The sequence below is a fragment of the Dermacentor silvarum genome, chromosome 4 (genome assembly GCF_013339745.2).
Source record: "Dermacentor silvarum isolate Dsil-2018 chromosome 4, BIME_Dsil_1.4, whole genome shotgun sequence".
Classification (NCBI taxonomy): domain Eukaryota; kingdom Metazoa; phylum Arthropoda; class Arachnida; order Ixodida; family Ixodidae; genus Dermacentor; species Dermacentor silvarum.
In genome coordinates, this window is record NC_051157.2 from 190,074,179 (window position 1) to 190,093,507 (window position 19,329).

Below are 19,329 nucleotides of genomic sequence, written 5' to 3' on the forward strand. Positions count from 1 at the left end.
AAAAAGAGTGCTTCGAAAACGAATAAATCACCCTTGTCCAAATCTTCATGCACACGCAGCTTTTACACCTCTTCTTTATTGCAATGAAACTGCGGAGTTGCTGGATGCTGTTTATAGATGCAGTCTCAAGATACTTCTGATTACTACGTTCTGCGAATTGCAATTTTTTTGCGGCCTAAATTATAGAAAGTACAATCTAACCGTATGTTATAAGCAGTTCTACTGCTTAGCAGTTCTCCCCGTGCGTCCGCCGCAGGCATTGATGCCTTCTCGTTGCCACTCCTACATCATCCCTAAAGGAACACAAAAGCGGTCCATCAAAAGAAAAGATAACAATGTGAAGCAAACGCTATTAATGTTCTGCAGTGTAGACCCAACCCACCTTCAAGCTGAGGTCCGGGAACGCTTGGCTGACGAACGGAAAAGAATATTCATCCACGATGCGCCAGTGAAGGACATTCATTTTGTTGAATGACATGGCGTCCTGCACGCGAAATGAAAAAAAGGAGCCATTGCCACAACCAGTGTGCAGTCTCCGACGAAATGCAGCACAAGAAATGAAGCTGATGAAGCTTCCAGAGCTCAGTGTTATACCTAAAAGAATATCTTGGAATGCGCCCCAGCATAACGTAGCATTCACACATTTCAGGCATGACAGAGCACTGCAACGTCGATGAAAGTGCGCTGCCGTCCAACCGGGATGGCAGGAGAATTGAACCAAGCCTCAGTACTTTTGTTCACTGGACATTTATAAGGCCTGAAAATTTGGTGTGCCCCTCCAAATCGTAGACACCTTTTTGAATTCTTTATTAACAAGGCAAGATTCGTATGTGCTATGATAGAGACTTCACAGAACTGGAACAGCTTTGTTAAGTGGCCTGACCACACGTTGAGTGACAGTTCAAGAATAAAGCGGCAAGTGCCCATCGGAGGGAACATGTATTTATGCGCCACCGGATAGCCTTATCCTTGTAGTGAAACTTATCACCCTTCTCTGGGAACCAGGAGACGCGCCCACTGCGAATAAATCAACGGGGTCATTCAACTTCCGTGGCGCACACCTACAAACTTGTGATTGTGAAAGTTGGCGAATAATTCCCTTCCACAAAATAAATAAATAAATAAAAGAATACATAAATAAATAAATGTTAAGTTTTTCTAATAGTGCCTTTACAAACAATCTGTCTCAGTTGTAAGCTTTTTTATTCACGCACTTGGCGATTTAGGATGCTGGCGAGTGTGGTGCCGCTGAACGGCGGTTCCTTGACTTCACCTGGTAGATTCTGCAAAGGCGCTATATCTTGACGCGCGGAGGCGCACCTGGCATGCGCACCAGGCTTTTTTTTTTTTTTTTTGAAGAGCTTGTCCAGTACTCCTAGCTTAAAACTGACTATAGCTGCAAAAGACTAAGCGCACAAACGCGTATGACAAAAAGGGCACTCGCCAGCACTTCGACGATGGTGGCGACTGGAAGAAAATGGCGGCCGGTGTTCAGTAGTAGGCCACGGTGTGAGAACCTGGGAGCGTCCACCACCTCGCTTTCGTTGGCCCAGAACTGGAAGTACACGGAAGCACAGGTTTCACAGCCGTGGTAATCATGGAGCCATCCACGAAGTCATTTTCGGTCGCTTCTTTTTACCGCAACATGCTACAGTTGACATGTTCTTGATGTCCCTGTCGGCGTCTTTAATCACTCCGCTAAATGAATGCATTCGCTCAACCCGAACCAACTACCCCTGTTCGTAAACTTAACTGGTTTCTTGGCGCTGAACAATAAATACCTTGTAAGAAGGAACACACAAATGATTACGACGCGAGAAAAGCCAGTACAAAAGAACACTCATCGTCAGCGTGGGCGTCATCATCCTGTAGACGGATCCTCGTATCATTGGTACTCGTGTTTTTTTATTGCGATAGCAATTATATGGACACTCCAAAGCAGATTTCTGCCGTCGGCGTCGCCATCGCCGTCGCCGTGAGGTTCCGTATGACGTCAATGGAGATGAAATCGTCGCCGCGCGCCGAACGCTGTATGTGCGAGTGAAAGGGCGCGAGGGACGCGCGCTTTCACGGGGAGTGAACGCACGGCGGAGAACAAACGCGTGTTCTGCGCCGTGCTCCCTAAGGTCTGCAGACGTAGGCATCTCTTTCCTCCTTTACAATCATCATATATGTAGAGCAAATGCGCCTTCTTCCGACGCGCGAAAGGCCGTTGGGGGGGGGGAGGGGGGGAAGGGAGGCAACGTTTAGCTGCGGCACAATGCAAGTGCCTATTTATATCAGAGGCTCCGGCAACAATCACCAACGCCGCACGCATTTTGTGCGAACGCGGGCAAAACGCCGACGGCGTCGACAACAGTTCTGCGTGTTGCCGGTGCTGCTGCATATCCAAGTTTATACAGCTGATAAAGCTACTATCATTACTCCGTTATAGCTCTCTACAAATTTTCTATCACAATTGATGCTTCGCCTTTCAGGTGAAACTGCAACAACTTTTATTGCGATAGCAATTATATGGACACTTCAACCGAATTTCTGCCGTTGTCGTCGCCGTCGTCGTCGCCGTCGCCGTGAGGTTCCCTATAGATAAAATCTTAGCCGCGCGCCGTATGCCCGAGCGGAAGCGTGCGGGGACGCGCGCTATCACGGAGAGCGAACGCACTCAATCTCCCACGTGCAAGCAAGGAAGCAAGAAGCCAGCGCCGGAAAGAGCGGGGGGGGGCGCACTTCTACTCCGTCAACAACCGCGCTCGTCGCTCGTCCGCACCGTCTCTTATCTCCACACGGCTCTGACCTTTATGCGCCGTGCATTCGCCGCTCAGTTTCCGTTGAAGCGATAGACCGCACGTACCTTCGCCCGCAGCGGCGTATGCTTGCTGCCAGCGTTTTGACAGTCGTTGTCTGCAGTCATTCAGTGTGATCTATTCGTGTTTGTTTGTGCGTGCTCACACCACGCTTGTTCATTCAGTTAGTAATAGTCGGGTAACATTTTCCAACGCACGCTACACATGCAATGCTGCCCGGATCGTAGTGCAGCGCTACAGGTGTGTCCCTTCGCACGCGCTGCCCACGGGAAGCGCTTCTCATCAACACCACCGTTTCACACGCGCCTTCTCGTGGTCATCGAGCCTCTCTTCATGTCGGTCTACTTACGCCGCAGCACACCTGCTTACATAATCAGCTCATGTTTACTACAATTCATATTGCTACCAAAGCCGCTCACCTTACTTCGTATGACATTGCTGTGTTGCTATCGCATTCATTGCTTCGCCCTTATGGCGAAACTGTGACATTTTTTAGGAGCGAAGCTCCTTAGGCTCTCACGATGTACGTTGTCGCCGTCGTCGTCGTAGCTCCCTGTCGCGCACGCAGCGCGCATACCGAGCGCAGACAGGTGTAGCACTGTGCCGGCGCCGCTCCGAAACCCCTCTCCCAGCAAGCGCATGACGTCATGCGCAGAGCCGTTCGCAAAGCGCACGCAGCGCGCATACCGACCGCGCGCAGGTGTTGCGCCGGCGCCGCGCCGCTGTCGCTACACTTACCACGGATGGAGGAGCGCGAACGTAAGCGCAAACGTCGTGACTCTGATCCTACACTTCGAGAACGAGACGCGGCAGCCCAACGGCAACGCGGCGAAGCTAACCCCGAGCTACGAGCACGAGAAGCAGCAGCACGCCGGCAACGGCAGCAAGACTCCGAAGCGAAAGCTCGAACAGCAGCTGTAATCGTCCAAGGAGCTTCGCTCCATCATCAGCATTCACTTCGTGGATCGGCTGCGATTTTTTTTTTCGCCAGAATACCTCTACTAGTATATCTGGCAAACTAGCCAAATCAAAGACACTGCTAGAGCACACAAAGGCACGAGGAAATGAAAAAGGCTAGAAGTCACAGGATATGTAAAAGAAGGCTAATGGGAAAAATAGCCATCTCAGCGTGTTAAGCAAGGGGAAACTTCCCGCCGCCCTAAACGTAGTAGACAGCAGGATGGAGAGAGATGTAGGCTGGTAGTGACGCGGACGCGACCATAAGAGCTACCATTCACCAAACAAGTTCGGTAATAGTGTGGAAGACCTCTTTCCAAAAAGTCGTCGCGCATGCACCCTTAAGGGAGCGAGAAAGAAGGAGGGATGGTGTCAAAGAAGGTTGGCTATTCGAGGCTAGCTGCCTGACGTCATACTTCCTCCAAGCGTTTCCGTTCCTTTACGCACAAAAGTAGCTCACATTTATAGTGGCGCCACCTGTGGCATTGGTACCGAAAGCAATAGCGACTGCATGAGCTCGAGTAGACCCTGCATTAGCCGCCGAGGCTAGAACAGCGGTGCGTCTGACCAGTCTATGTCATAGGCTATGTCATAGGCTATGTCATAGGTTGACGACGGTATTAAGTTTATGATATTTGATGTTATACCTATGATATTTGACCAAATTGTAGACCACCTGCATCTGCCTGCAACTTGTACATTTGCAGCACGTATGTCTATGGGCGCTGGTCTTTCCGATTGAAAAAAATCACAGCATATCCACGAAGTGAATGATGATGAGTGGGCGAAGCACCGGGGGATCATTCGGGTAAACCACAGCTACGGACGAGAGATAAAGAGAGCGCGCGTCGGGAACGAGAGAGAAAATTACACCATCTTCCGTAGGGGAACCCTGAGTAGTATGCGAAGCCGCCATGGGGTCGACTCAAGGTAGTTGTATCAGCTGTATAAACTTGGACATGCAGCAGCACCAGCAACGCGCAGAACTGTTGTCGACGCCGTCGGCGTTTTGCCCCCGTTCGCACCGAACGCGCGCAAAGTGGAACCGGAAGTGGAACCGGAACCAGAACGCCATCTAGTGAACACTTCATAAAACTAAAGGTGGCTACGGACACACAACGCCATCTATTGAGCAATTCATAAACTAGAGGTGGCTACATACTACTACTACTACTACTACTACTACTACTACTACTACTACTACTACAGAGGAGGGAACGACCCACACCCTAAGGAGCTTCGCCCCTAAAAGCAGTCACTATAGAGACGCACTGCAACACGTTTCCGAGGGATAGAGCTGGACACTTAGTGAAAGAAAAGCATCATCAAAGCATGCCACAAAAGCTGCAATGTCTGCTCTCTGAACAGGCCACGAACACCAATATAAGTGAAGGGAGGGTGCATGAAGAGAATCGGATAACAAAAGTTGTCGCAGTTTCACCTGAAAGGCGAAGCATCAATTGCGATAGCAAACTTGTAGAGAGCTATACGGAGTAATGATATTAGCTTTATCAGCTGTATAAACTTGGACATGCAGCAGCATCGGCAACACGCAGAACTGTTGTCGACGCCATCAGCGTTTTGCCCACGTTAGCTCAAAATGCGTGCGGCGTTGGTGACTGTTGCCGGAGCCTCTGATATAAATAGGCACTTGGTGCCGCAGCTAAACGTCGCCTCCCTTCCTTCCCCCTCCCCCACGGCCTCTCGCGCGTCTGAAGAAGGCACGTTTGCTCTACATATATGGTGATTCTAAAGGAGAAAAGAGACGCCTACTTCTGCAGCCCTTAAGCGAGCACGGCGCAGAACGCGCGTTTGTTCTCCGCCGTGCGTTCACTCCCCGTGAAAGACGCGCCCCTCGCGCCCTTTCACTCGCACATGCAGCGTTCGGTGCGCGGCGACTATTTCATCTCCAAATGACGTCATACGGAACCTCACGGCGACGGCGACGCCGACGGCAGAAATCTGCTTTTGAGTGTCCATATAATTGCTATCGCAATAAAAGGGCAAAGTGAAACGGTAATCAAACGGACAAGGACGGCATGGTGACTGACATTGTAAAAAAAAGGTGGCTAACATTCTCATTGCCGAATTTAATGCATGTTGGAGCACTCATAACTGAAAATAATAAATTAACTGATGTCCTAGTCATGTTGAAGAATGCGACTCGATTTGCAAGTTATAGCCGGCAACTTCATTTGAAGGAATAACAAGAAGTGAGCAATTTTAGTACCTTGCATTACAGTACTCTAACCGAAGTATGAAGAACTCACATGTGTGGCGTTGTAGCGGCGCACGAGTTGACTGAAGGACTCCAGGCCGCGCATAAGGCCCCATGTAGAGCGGGAGGTCAGTACCGACGGCCGTGAGCATGAAAGTACTAGGTGGTCTGCAAGTTATGGCAGATTTGCAAGTTAACGAGTCATCCACAGAAGTGGCTCCATGGCTACGACATTGTGCTATAGAGCACAAAGCCGCGGACAAAATTTATGGTCGCGCGCGCTGGGTGCATTCCGAAAGGCTCCAACTGAAAATGCTTAGTTGTACTCCATCTCACAGATGGCTTGTAGCACTGTGGAAGATGCAAGACTCCGTAGCCAATAGAAAGGCGCAATGCCTCTCGAGATGTGTTCATCCGCGCCGCGTCACCTGCTCAGCGGCTGCTGAATTCGCCGTATACGACGCTCATGCGCAAATGTACTAGATATCACGTATCGCTGAAACGTACCGTGTACCGAGCAGTAACAAAACTCTAATCCTGAAATTGATCAGACAGTTACGCCCGAAACTGTATTCCGCTGTGCAATATTATTGCCTGTGTACGCCTTGTACCTTGGGCTGCGCTGTAAATGAGTTGAGATTGAGTCTAAATACTTATATTTCGGTGTACATTACATCACTTCCTGTATGTGAAAGTAATTCTGAAGCACTCTTCTTTTCGGTGTTACTCATTTCTTGAAACAGACCTATACGTTTATTCCCTTTAACATCGGCAACAAATAATACGCTGCTTTTTTCTTGCTAAAATTTCTCCGCAAGAAAAACGCATTCTGTGGTTTGGATGGTTCCATAAAAGACTTGGCACTTATACTTGCCTAATCGAATATATTCAGAATACACTGACATTTGGCAACACTGGCCACGTCCGCCATCTTTGTTACGGCGTAATTGCCCGGCGGCTGTACGCTGCGAGGTTCCGCGATTGGCACCGTGCGGCTTTTCAGGACGGCGAAGTACAACAATCGCCTTCATCTTTCAGCGATTAATTCAACACGAGACGTCATTGCATTGTCACTGACAAACAATGTACGCCAGCGAACATGCACCCTAGTATATCCGTCCAGACGATATTTTCAAGAGGCATATTGCTTTGAAAGTGAAACTTAAACTCCGAGCCTCTTTTTTCAGTAACGTGCGCTTCGAACGTGAGCTATAGTGCCCTCAAGAATTCCTCAGTCGCTCTCGAATTTTTGTGTCAAGACAGTATACCAATCTTGCATTGCTATACAATGTCCCAGTTCCATTGCGTCCTCAAGAAAACACGTTGCATAAGAAAGTGGTAGGCTGACCGCTACATGCATGCAAGTAATTAGAAGTGTGGTTTCTCCATTCGCGTTAGATGCTCCCTTCGAGCCTGGTATTTGAAATTGTGCATCAGGCGGCACAATCATGTCCTGTGGAAATGGAGGACCTACATGACCGACAAGTTCCCTGTCAGGACATGGTTCTGTGTGCTGCTTCCTCCGTTCTCCGCAGCACGTATTAAGTTTACGTGCGATAGCGCGTTGCGCGTTTATTATTTCGCTGGCGCTCTGCGCACTGCTTAATTCTTTGTCACGGTCTGATGGTGGTAAACATGACGCAAGAAACGTTTGAGCTAGGAAAAGCCTTTATGGGGCTTGAGCATAAGAAAAATACATATATCCAGAAAGCACGCGTTACCAACCCAATAGCAAAACCTTAACATACGACAAACTATATACAAAGCTAGTTGATTGAAAATATTGCTTAGGTCCTTGCACACGACGTATTATAAAGTTCAAAATATTTACATAAAGTCCATCGACGTGGCCACGTCACGTCGTCGTCGCTGCTTCCGGCGACACGTTGTTGGGCCCGCTGATGTGTCGTAGACTCGGCGTCGCTGAGTCCGACGTTCGGCCCACGGTGAGCTGGTCAGGGGTTCAGGAAGGTGGGGTGACCTAGGCGCCTGGAGCGCCCGGTCAACTCCGCAAGCCTGCGGATCGTAGCCGCAGGGAATCCGGGAAGCGGCGCCGTCAGCCTGCAGCTGCGGCTTCCGGTGGGACGTCGTCCACTCAGCTCGCGGGTCGTGGCCGCAGCAGCTGAACAACAGCTTCCACTGTGTTGTCGCCGCCTCCGCGTCCTGTATCACCTTCAGCTCCTTCTGCCTGCCTTCGTCCCAGAGCGTAGCTGATCTGCTCTCTTTCGCTACGTCTCCTTTCGCATAGTTGGCCACGTAGCTGCGCGTTCACTTTCGCGCTTTTCGTCTGCATTCATATTGTATTCCTTTTATTCAGACGCTTTATTTTCTAACTTCTTTTTTATTTATTTCTGCCCCCCACTCCTCGTGGCTTCTTGTTCTCTTCTTATCTTCTGCTTTTTCTTCTTTCTTTCTTCCTTTATTGGCTTATGACATATGCCCACCTTCAAGAGTTTTTCCATATGAAAAACTGCTTCTTTTTCCTTGTATTGGATGTTTCCATCGTCTTCAAATGTCGGTCCAACATTAACGCTTGATGTCTTCCACCATTTTTGTCATTTGAACCACTGGGTACCTTCCCCACACATCACTTTACTTCACTTATTCACTGCGCTGTACACATCGGCGAGTTCACTATTGCACACAAAAAGTCATTGTCCAATACTCCTAAATGCGAGAGTAAACTGTTATAACACCTGTCACGCGATGTACTATGAAGTTCTACTCATAAAATCTGCTCCAACATTTTCTCTTCCCTTGATGTATTCTAAATGGAAGCTATATTCTTGAAGCGCAAGGCTCCATCTCATCACTCTGGAATTAGTCAACTTTGATTTATTTAAGAACTCAAGGGGTTGATGATCTCTCCGCACCCTAAAATGATTTCCATACAGGCATAAGTTAAACCGTTTGACTGCCCATAGAAGAGCTAAACATTCTTTATCCACAGTCGAGCAATGCCTTTCCCTTTCGAGCAATCGTTTGCTTGCATAGAATACCGGATGTAATACCTTGTCGTTTTCTTTCAGCAACACCGCCCCAAGCGCTTTCTATGAAGCATATATGCGCAAAACAAACTCGCTTTTTAAGTAGGGCGCCACAAGAACCGGAGGATTGGTCATGTGCTACTTGAGTGTTACAAATGCGTCCTCTTGCGCTTTTGTCCATATCACTATATTGCTTGCACCTTTCTTTGTTAATTCCACCAAAGGATCAGCTATCTCCGCATAATGTGGAATGAAGTCCCTCTAAAACCCCGTCAATCCCAAAAAAGACTGTACTTCTTTCTTGTTCTTCGTTGGGCTTGCTTCTTAAATCTTCTCTAGTATTTCCTCTTTCGTCGAAATGCGTCCCATACCTAACTTGTGTCCAGGAAACGACACCGCGTAAAAACCAAATTCACACTTCGTTGGCTTGATGGTCAGCTTGGCTTCCTGTAATCTATAAAATAATCTTTCTAATGCTTCCAGCTGCTCTTCCCAAGTGTCTGTCACCACCAAAACATCGTCAATATAATGTTCCACATTTTTCAGACCATGAAGTACTCTTCTCATGAGTTTCGTAAATACTGCAGCGACTGTCTTTAGTCCAAATGGCATGTACTTGAATTGAAATAGCCCATTTGTACTTGAAAATGCCGTCTTTTCTTTGGATGTCTTCTCCATGGGTATTTGCCAGTACCCCTTCGCTAAATCAAGCTTTGAAAAGAACTTTTTTCTTGCCACCTTTGCAAAAACAACGTCCACTCTTAGTATTGGCTCAGAGTCACACACTAATACGCTGTTTAACCTCCTGAAGTCTCCACAAAGCCTATTAAAGCCATTTGGTTTCTTCACAACGGCCAGAGGTGCGTTGTAAGCTGATGTAGACCTCTCAATGATGTCTTGACGTAACATCTCGTCAACTTCTTCTCGATAGACTCTTGAACCACAAGTGGCAATGGGTATTGTTTGACGCACACTGGTGTGTCCGTGGTGCATTCTAACTTGCACTCAGTAACATTTGTTCTTCCTGGGAGGGTCTGAGAATAACTTCTCATACTTTTGCAATAATAACTTTAACTCTGCTGCTTCTTCTCCGTCCAGACATGGATTAATGACAGCTTTTTCTAGCCCCATGGTTTTCTTGTAGTTGTAGGTGTGTACTTCCAAGTCGTCTTTCTCTTCTGTGACTACCATGTTGACAACTTCGGATTCTTGCGAATTAGGTCTCTTTTCATATTTCTTTAACATGTTGATGTGAAATACTTTTTAGAATCGTTCACCAGGAGCTCGTAATCCATCTCGTTCCTTTTCTGGATTACCTCAAATGGTTCCTTCTACTGCATTAACAGTTTATTTCCATCACTGAGTAGAAGGATAAGTGCTTTGTCTCCTAGATTGAGTCGTATTGCTACTGCCCTCTTGTTGTAATAGGTTTTATAGCGTTCTTTGGCTCCCTCCAAACTACGATGTGCAAACTTGCACGTTTCTTCCAGCTTCTCTCGAAGTTCCAACACGTAGGTGTATGTTGTTTTGACTTCGGCGTCGAGTCCTTCATTTGCCCATACCTTCTTGAGGATAGTTAACGGACCTCTAACCGTGCGTCCATACAACATCTCGAACGGTGACAAATTGAGACTTGCTTGTGGCACTTCTCTGTATGCAAACAATAATGCTGGTAGGTAACGGTCCCAATTCGTAGGTCTTTCTTGACACCTCTTCTTTATCATGTTCTTCAACGTGCCATTAAATCTTTCTACCAGGCCATTCGCCATAGGATGATACGACGTTGTGAGCAACTGCTTTATCGAGAGCAACCTGTTGAACTCCTTCATTAGGTCAGATGTGAACTTGGATCCCCGGTCACTAAGAATGTCTCGGGGAAGACCACACCGAGAGAACATCTCTATTAGAGCCTCGGCAACCTGAATTGAATCTATGCCTCTTAAGGCAATAGCTTCTGGATATCTTGTCGTCACATCGACCATCGTGAGAACATAGTGATTTCCTTTTGCTGATACCGGCTTTATTGGTCCTACGATGTCTATCGCTCCTCTCTGAAATGGCATGTCAATGGTTGGCATATTCCCAAGTGGAACTCGGTTCACCCGTCCTTTTGGTATCGTCCGCTGGCAAATGTCACAGGATTTTACATATCTTTTTACTTCGCTTTGTAGTCCTGGCCAGAAAAATTCTTCTGTGATCCTCGCCACCGTTCTTTTCATGCCTTGGTGCCCGGCCATGATGCTGTCGTGTCCCAAATTCAAGACCGTCCACCGTAGTGATTTAGGAACCACCAATTGTATCACTTCTCTGCCCGAGGTAAACTTGCATCTTCTGTACAACAATCCATTTTTTTCTGGAATTCAAAAATGGTTCTTCCTCTTTTATTTGTAGTCACCTTTCCTTCCTTTTCAAAGTAGGCTTGTAGTGAATCATCCTTTCTTTGCATTCCCGCAAATTCTTTTGGCGTCACCGCAAGGACTTCGTTTGTAGGTACCTTCAGTGTCCTTAATGTTCGCTGCGTACTTGATCTTGTAGCTATCGCCAACGACACTGCTTGAATATCCTCCGTAATCTTAATTCTTTGTGTCGCCATGTTAGGATCGCACTCCTGCTGTTTTTCTTTTTCCTTCGCTTTTCCCATGTCGGCGCAACTGCTTTTCCACTTGATATCATTGTCATTTACGCTTCTTACCCCTGGTAGATTGCCCAATATTAAATCGTATAGCGGCTTATCTACACACTTCACTATCAGCCATCCGGAGTAGTAGGGAGTAGAAACTTGAATTCTGGCCTTAGGTAAATGCCTAACCGTGCTGTCAACCACGATAGCCGCCGCTGTTTCTCCTGTTAGTTCTTGCTCCCGAATCAAACTTCGTCTCACCAATGCCGTGTTGTACACTATTTTGAAGAACCGAGACTCGTATTCGGTTTATCTCTCCGTTAACTACAGGAACACCCAGTGATAGTCTCGTCTTCTCGAACGCGTCCTTGTTGTCCGAGACCATGGTTTACGACGTATCCTGTGTATCCTGGGTATCCTTGGTCGATTCTTGCGATGATGCTGCCTTTCCGCCATTTAACAAAACCACGCCTGCTGCCTTTTCTCGGTTCTGTAATCTGCAGTCTTCTGTGTGGTGTCCTCGTCTCTTGCAGTGCTGACAAATGATATGCGCCTGTAGTCGCGGTTCCCTCCTACACGACAATCTACTGCACGATGACCGACTCGGTTGCACTGGAAACATCTAAGTACCTTAGGTACCACACCTTGCCTAACTTGGATTACATCATCGTCTCTTTTACGAGTTCCGTCTTCGTTTTTACCTAAATTCCTCAAGCCTTGCACTTCCAGAAATTAGTCAGCAGATTCAGCGAAGTCATATAGACGTTTAAATGAACGTTCTTTATAAAAACATTCAGTTTTGGGCTACAAGTCAAGAACTGCTCAATCACAATGCGCTCCCTGACTCCTTCGTACGTCTTCTCTGTGTTTGCCATTTCCATCCATCTATGAAAATAATTTGTGAAACCGCAAGCAAACTGTTTACCAGTTTCTGATTGCTCTTGTTTACTATTCCGGAATTTCTCACGCAATCCTTCTGCAGTTAGCCTGAATCTCTGCAGTAATGCTTTCTTGACTTTGTCGTAGTCCATTGACTCAGATGCTGGCATTCTTCCGAACACGTTCAAGGCTTCTCCAACTAAACACAAACTAAGCGCTGTCGCCCACTCAGATCGCTCCCAGCATTGTCCTAAAGTAATCCTTTCAAAACGATGCAGATAACCTTCAAGGTCACATCGCTTATCGTCAAATGTAGCCATTATCTTTCGTGGACATATTGTCTTTGTTCTTTGCGGCTCCATTTCCGAAGAAACCGAAGATCTGTCCGCATCATCTCTTCCGAAAGACACATCGGCCAAACGCAACTTTAACAACAAAATTTCTTTTCCCGCTTCGCATGCTTCTCGAGCTTCTTATTGTGCTCGATCAAAAAGGCTCAGCAATTCTTCGCGGCTAAGTCCCAGAGAACTGGCTACCCCCAACAGCTTCTCATAATCCATGTTCCTGCGAAGTGTGAGACCGAGTATTCAGGAAATAAATCCTGGCAGGCTCGCCAATATTTTGTCACGGTCTCAGGGTGGTAAACACGACGCAAGGAACGTTTGAGTTAGGAAAAGCCTTTATGGGGCATGAGCATTAGAAAAATACATATATCTAGAAAGCACGCGTCACCAACCCAATAGCAAAACCTTAACATACGACAAACTATATACAAAGCTAGTTGATTGAAAATATTGGCTTAAGTCCTCGCACACGACGTATTATAAAGTTGAAAATGTTTACATAAAGTCCATCGACGTGGCCACGTCACGTCGTCGTCACTGCTTTCGGCGAGACGTTGTTGGGCCCGCTGATGTGTCGTAAAGTCGGCGTCGCTGAGTCCGACGTTCGGCCCCACGGTTGAGCTGGTCAGGGGTTCAGGAAGGTGGGGTGACCTAGGCGCCTAGAGCACCCGGTCAACTCCGCAAGCCTGCGGATCGTAGCCGCAGGGAATCCGGGAAGCGGCGCCGTCAGCCTGCAGCTGCGGCTTCCGGTGGGACGTCGTCCACTCAGCTCGCGGGTCGTGGCCGTGGCAGCTGAAGAACAGCTTCCACTGTGTTGTCGCCGCCTCCGCGTCCTGTACCACCTTCAGCTCCATCTGCCTGCCTTCGTCCAAGAGCGTAGCTGGGCTGCTCTCATCGGCTACGTGTCCTTTCGCATCGTTGGTCACGTAGATGATGATGATGATGATGATTCCTGAATCAATGGCACAACCCACTGTGGGGATAGGCCACGAACCGGGTGGCATTATGATATAAATTTAAAATAAATTGATTTATAAATAAATAAGTAATAAAAATGAAAATAAATGAATAATTGAAGATTAGAAAGAAAGCGATAATAAAAGAATCAAGTAGTCGATACTAAGTTAGTCAGCCTTGCCTGGACAGGAATAGCAATATGAATTTAATCATAGATTAAATACAGTAAAGGATAGACGTAAATTTTCAATAATAATAATAATAATAATAATAATAATAATAATAATAATAATAATAATAATAATAATAATAATAATAATAATTGTGATTTTGCGACTTTAATTAGCTGAGCGTGCACTTTTGCGCTTCTTCGTGTGCTTTCATATTGTATTCCTTTTATTCAGATGCTTTTATTTTCTAGCTTCTTTATTTCTGCCACCAACTCCTTGCTTGCTTGCTTGCTTCCTATGCCATGGCGCATACCCACCACGGGGGATTGGCCAAGAAGCCGGCGGTTAAACAGATGGGTTGAAATTATGCAATGAAACTAACTGATGTTAGAGCCGTATTTTATTTTATGTCATAGGGAATTAGTGTGCTTTTTGGAAGGAGATCAAGGTAGAAGGTAATAAATTTCAATCAGTTTAATTGGAATTTTCGAAATTAATAAATAATCAATCAGTAAATTAACGTAAATTGGAATTTTGTAAAATAATAATAAACAATATATCAGTAAATTAACTTGGTATTCTCCTTGTTTCACCGAGGAACTCGCATACGGCCCTGCATACGTTCCTGTGGCTAAAACCCAGTGTATATGCCCCGAAAGATAGAATATTTTCAGTGTTTATAGCGATGCCTAATTTTCGGAACGGAATTTCGAAGTATTTCTTTCTCTGGGTTGCGAATCGGCGGCAGTTTAATAAATAATTATCAATGGTTTCAGATTCATTGCAGAAATGACATAGAGGGGACATCGCCAGACCAGACCTGTGTAGATAAAAATTTAGGGGTGGAATACGGCATCGTAATTTTGTAATTGAGATTTCCAATTTACGTGTGGCACACCATTGATTATCCCAAGGGTAAAGCAAATGCTTTAAGTCTGTGATTTGAAATGTATGTTTTGCAGAGTAATTTAAGAGACATAGTTTTCTAAACCTAGCCGCGGTGATATAGGCAGAAGTGGGCAGAACATGCATGACTGGTCCCTGTAGGGATGTACGTGCGAGGGCGTCGGCCATTTCATTTAAGAACAAACCATGGTGACCTGGTACCCATATTAAACGCACGAGACGTAAGGTCGAAGGGATTAATCTTTCTAGGTCGTTCAAAACTGTATTGTCTGAGGATGAGGTGAGTGCTGTGCAAACTGACAACGAATGAGTTACTATTACAGCTGTCGAAGAATTTCCAGGAAGTTTACGAAGAGCTAATATAATTGCTAATAATTCTGCCTGAAATATAGGTGTGAAATCAGGCAGTCGCATTGAATAAGACCAGGATAGCGCCTCAGAAAAAATACCTATACCCGCTTTCTCGCCACACACTGAAGCATCCGTCGCTATTACAGTATTGATTTTCATTTGCGCTAAATGATCTTGCAGTAATCCGCTTAGATATTTAGTTGGCAGGAGTTTAGCATTGGAAGGAAATATGTCATCAAATTCAATTCTGATAGCATTCATGGGTTTTTTGAGGGGAATGATCTCGCGTATCTGAACCTTTAATGGTTCTAGTTGAGTTTGCACAAAAAGAACCTGCGGATTGTATAGACGGGACCATGTTTCTTCAAAGAAGGCAGATCTTTCCGTAATAAATACATACTGCAATCGTCTCAATGAAGATGCGTAAATGTTTAAGTATGTTTTTACTGTAAGTATGCGGAATCTGATAACGAGTGTGGGTAATCGGGCTTCTTGATATAATACATTATTAGCAACAAATTTTGGCAATCCAAGACAAATCCGGAGGGCCTGTCGCTCTAGAGGAACGAGGGGGTTGATCTTGTATGCTGGACCACCAGAGAATAAAACACACCCAAATTCCAATATGGGTCGAACATACATACAATAAATCATAATGAGAGTGTCTCTGCGTAGGCCAGAGCGGCGGTGACCGAGTTTTTGAATCATGCCAGCAGCGCGCGCTGCCTTAGACGTAACATGTTCGATGTGGTTGCGCCAACTAAGTTTTTGATCGTATATAACGCCTAGATACTTAGTAAAGTCACGCTGAGGGATTATTTCTTGACCGTATTGAAGGGAGACATTAACCGGTATATTTAAGGGAAATACAAGCAAGGCACTCTTGCTAACATTTAATGTCATACGAATATCATCAAGGCAATCTTCAAGTATTGCTAGATATGATTGTAATATTCTTTGTAGAGAGTGAATGTCGCTCGCTGATGCAAAGAATGCGACGTCATTTGCGTAAACATACATCATCACACAGTGGAATTGAGCTCATTAGAATATTAAACAAAATGGGAGAAAGAACGGAATCCTGTGGAACTCCCCTGGACTGATTATATTTTGACGTCGAAACACCGCCTTGTGAGCACTAGAATTTTCTACATCTTAGGAATTCATAAATCCAATTTGTGATATATGGAGGAAAATTCATGTTCTTTAGGATATTGAGGAGAATGATATGCTCTACACTGTCGTATGCCTTAGCTATATCAAGAGCCACTAGCGCTGCAAACTGTCGCCTGTGACGAGCAAGCTTAATACGTCCCTCCAAATCAACGTGCGCACACCAAATCGAGCATCCCGGTCTAAATCCGATCTGACATGAGCTCAGTAATGTGTTAGTCGTTAAAAACCTCATTATACGGATGTATAACACTCTTTCTATTAGTTTCATAATGTTGGATGTTAATGCAATGGGCCTTATGTTGTCCATATGCAATCCCGCTCCTTGTTTCTTAAGTAGGGGGAGAATTTCAGCAAGCCTCCAATCTGGAGGAATCCAACTGTTCTTTAGGGAGTAGTTGATGATATTAAGTAGGTCCTGTGGAGATACGTCGAATAATATTTTTAGCATGCTCGTTGTTATGCCATCTGGACCTGGAGCTGAGGCAGGTAGCTGTCTTACAACGTGCGCAAGCTCTTCAATCGTCACATTTATTAAACTGTCCTCGGATGCAATCTTGACAAAGTTCAATTGTAGCTGAGCTGTAAAACGGTTTTCTAGTCCTCTGGCAATTTTTTCCAATGATTCTGATAATTCTTTAGGCGATAGGATTACTGAATCAATATTTACTGGCGTTGGTATAGCCTTGCGAAACCGAAGAAACCTAAAAAGCGCTTTTTTATTGCCACTCTTCGACAGAAAATTATATCGTTTTTCATCATAATTACTTTTTGCTAAAGATACTGTTCGTTTAAACGTAGCTGTAGCATACGTATAGTTACTCCAATTTGTAGGGCATTGGTTAAGAAGAAGTTTATTCCACGCAGCCTTTCGGTGTCTATAATCTCGTGCACAGTCAGAGTTCCACCAGGGACAGCCAGAACTAGCTTTTGCTTTCGATACTGTAAACTCAGATTTTTTTAGGGTACCCTTCGAAACCGCGCAAAGGCGTATAGCTTTAGTATCTCTCTCCATACCTATCAAAGATGCTAACGTGGACTGTAATGTTTTCTTAAATTTTGAATAGTCTACAAATACATGTACGTCATTATCTAAAGAAATTAAGGGGCAGACAGTATCCATCAGTATAGGACGGTGATCACTACTTGTGGCGTCATCAACGACAGCCCAAGATGAGGATGATAAACTTGAGCTAGCAAATGATAAGTCTAAGACAGAGCGCGGCTGACAGCGAACAAAAGTTGCAACTTTAGTATTTAAGCAAGTAAAATTGTTCGAAGAAGCCCAATCCCACAAACGTTTCCCGGATGCATCAGTGCGGAAGCCCCACGCCACATGATGTGAATTGAAATCACCCGTGAACAACGTGTTCTTTTTGCAGTAGGTCAAGGTGACCTCAAGTGTACTGACATCTTGTATCGCAGCAGGGAAGTAGGTATTGACTACAGAAAGTGGTGCGCAGCCTGGAAGTGTTATCTCTAATACTAAAATTTCGCATTCAGGAGTCGTAGTCTGATATGAAATATTCGCTGTATGACAAATTTTAGATGAAATGAACGAAGCCAACCCGCCACCTCGGGAAGGCCTATCCAATCGAAAGCAACGATAGTTTCTTAAATGAAAATCTTGACCAGCTGTCAACCATGTCTCTTGCAACAGTATAATATCAGGAGTATGTTGGGTAATTAGATATAATAAATCAGTCGTAGCAGAAAGTATTGATCGGCAATTCCATTGGAGTACCCTAAGGCACCCTATGTTGACGAAAGCTGAGCAGCAGCCACTGCTTGCTCCAAAATGCTCTCTTTCAGAAAGTCTGTCCTATTAAGGAAATTTTTGGCACACTTTTTTGTTTTGGAGTTAGTAGGAGAATTAGGCAGTTTGTTAGTAGGAGATCTGGTGCGTTTATGAGTCTGAGGGTCCATGTCTACATCCTGATTGCCTAGCGACTGTGATTCCGAGTGAACTTCTTGATCGAATTGTTGTGAACTTGAAGCCCGCGCTAAATCTGTGCTCGCAGAGGGGAGTGATTTCGGCAATTGTGATTTAGGAGACTGAGAAAGAGTGGAGATCTGATTTTGGACATTACATTTTGTTACAATCTGAGATATCTCTGAGAATTGTGTCGACAGTACTTGCGCCAATGAGTCTTTCAGATTTCCTAGAAGCTTTTCTATTGCTTTTTCAACAGCTTTCTCTATTACGTTTGTGATCGTCTGGGAAAAGATGAGTCCATACTGAGTGAATGGCGGGCTGTAACTCCAGCATATCCCTGTGTTCTGCTCTAAATTTCTGCAAGAGCTTCTCGACGAGAGCAACGTCTCCTTTCTATTATTTCAACTACTTGAAGCTCCTTTGATCTTGCGGGGCAGTTAGAATCGTCAGCGGGATGATTTCCATTGCACAAACAGCATGATTCATCTGGAGATGTGCAATTGTTGTCACTATGTTCATCCCCGCATTTACGGCAATGAGTGGTTGATCGGCAACCGTTAGTGCTATGGCCAAAACGCCAACACTTCAGGCACTGTAGTGCTCGTGGGGCTAGGGGTTCAACCCTGTAAATCAATGGCCAGGCCTTAATCTCTGATGGGCGAGCCGTCCCTGCAAACGTTACGATAACTGTTTCAGTAGGGACCTTCTTGTTGTCGACTACCCTTGTGCATCGATAAACAGATACTACACCTGTCGGGGAAAAAATGTCTAAGATTTCTGCTGGACTTAGGCTTACATCTACACCGCGGACTAGGACTTTGCAGCAAGCTAAGTGAGGAGGGATGTGACAGCTCACCGGGTGCGAAGCGAAATTAGTGCATTTTAGCAGATCTTGCACACAAGCCTGGTCCGGCGACGAGCAGAGGATCCCCCCTCGTCCAAACTGTCGAACCTCGGTGATTAGCTGGAAGTGATTGGAGACTGCCCGAAGTTCCGTTTGAATGGCTTTTGGATTCTTCATACGGAT

The 19,329-nt window shown here is 45.6% G+C and overlaps 1 protein-coding gene across 1 annotated transcript in view; it reads right to left on the reverse strand.

Annotated features, from left to right (window-relative positions):
• Positions 1-287: 287 nt before the first annotated feature.
• The window catches only part of LOC125945089 (beta-hexosaminidase subunit beta-like), a 29,841-nt gene continuing 10,799 nt past the window's right edge, over positions 288-19,329 (reverse strand). The window contains exons 3-6 of the mRNA XM_049666661.1: positions 6,032-6,147; positions 1,445-1,555; positions 383-484; positions 288-293 (exon numbers count right to left, since the gene is read on the reverse strand). Coding sequence (XP_049522618.1) covers positions 288-293; positions 383-484; positions 1,445-1,555; positions 6,032-6,147 — 335 coding nt within the window. The remainder of the gene's footprint in view (positions 294-382; positions 485-1,444; positions 1,556-6,031; positions 6,148-19,329) is intronic.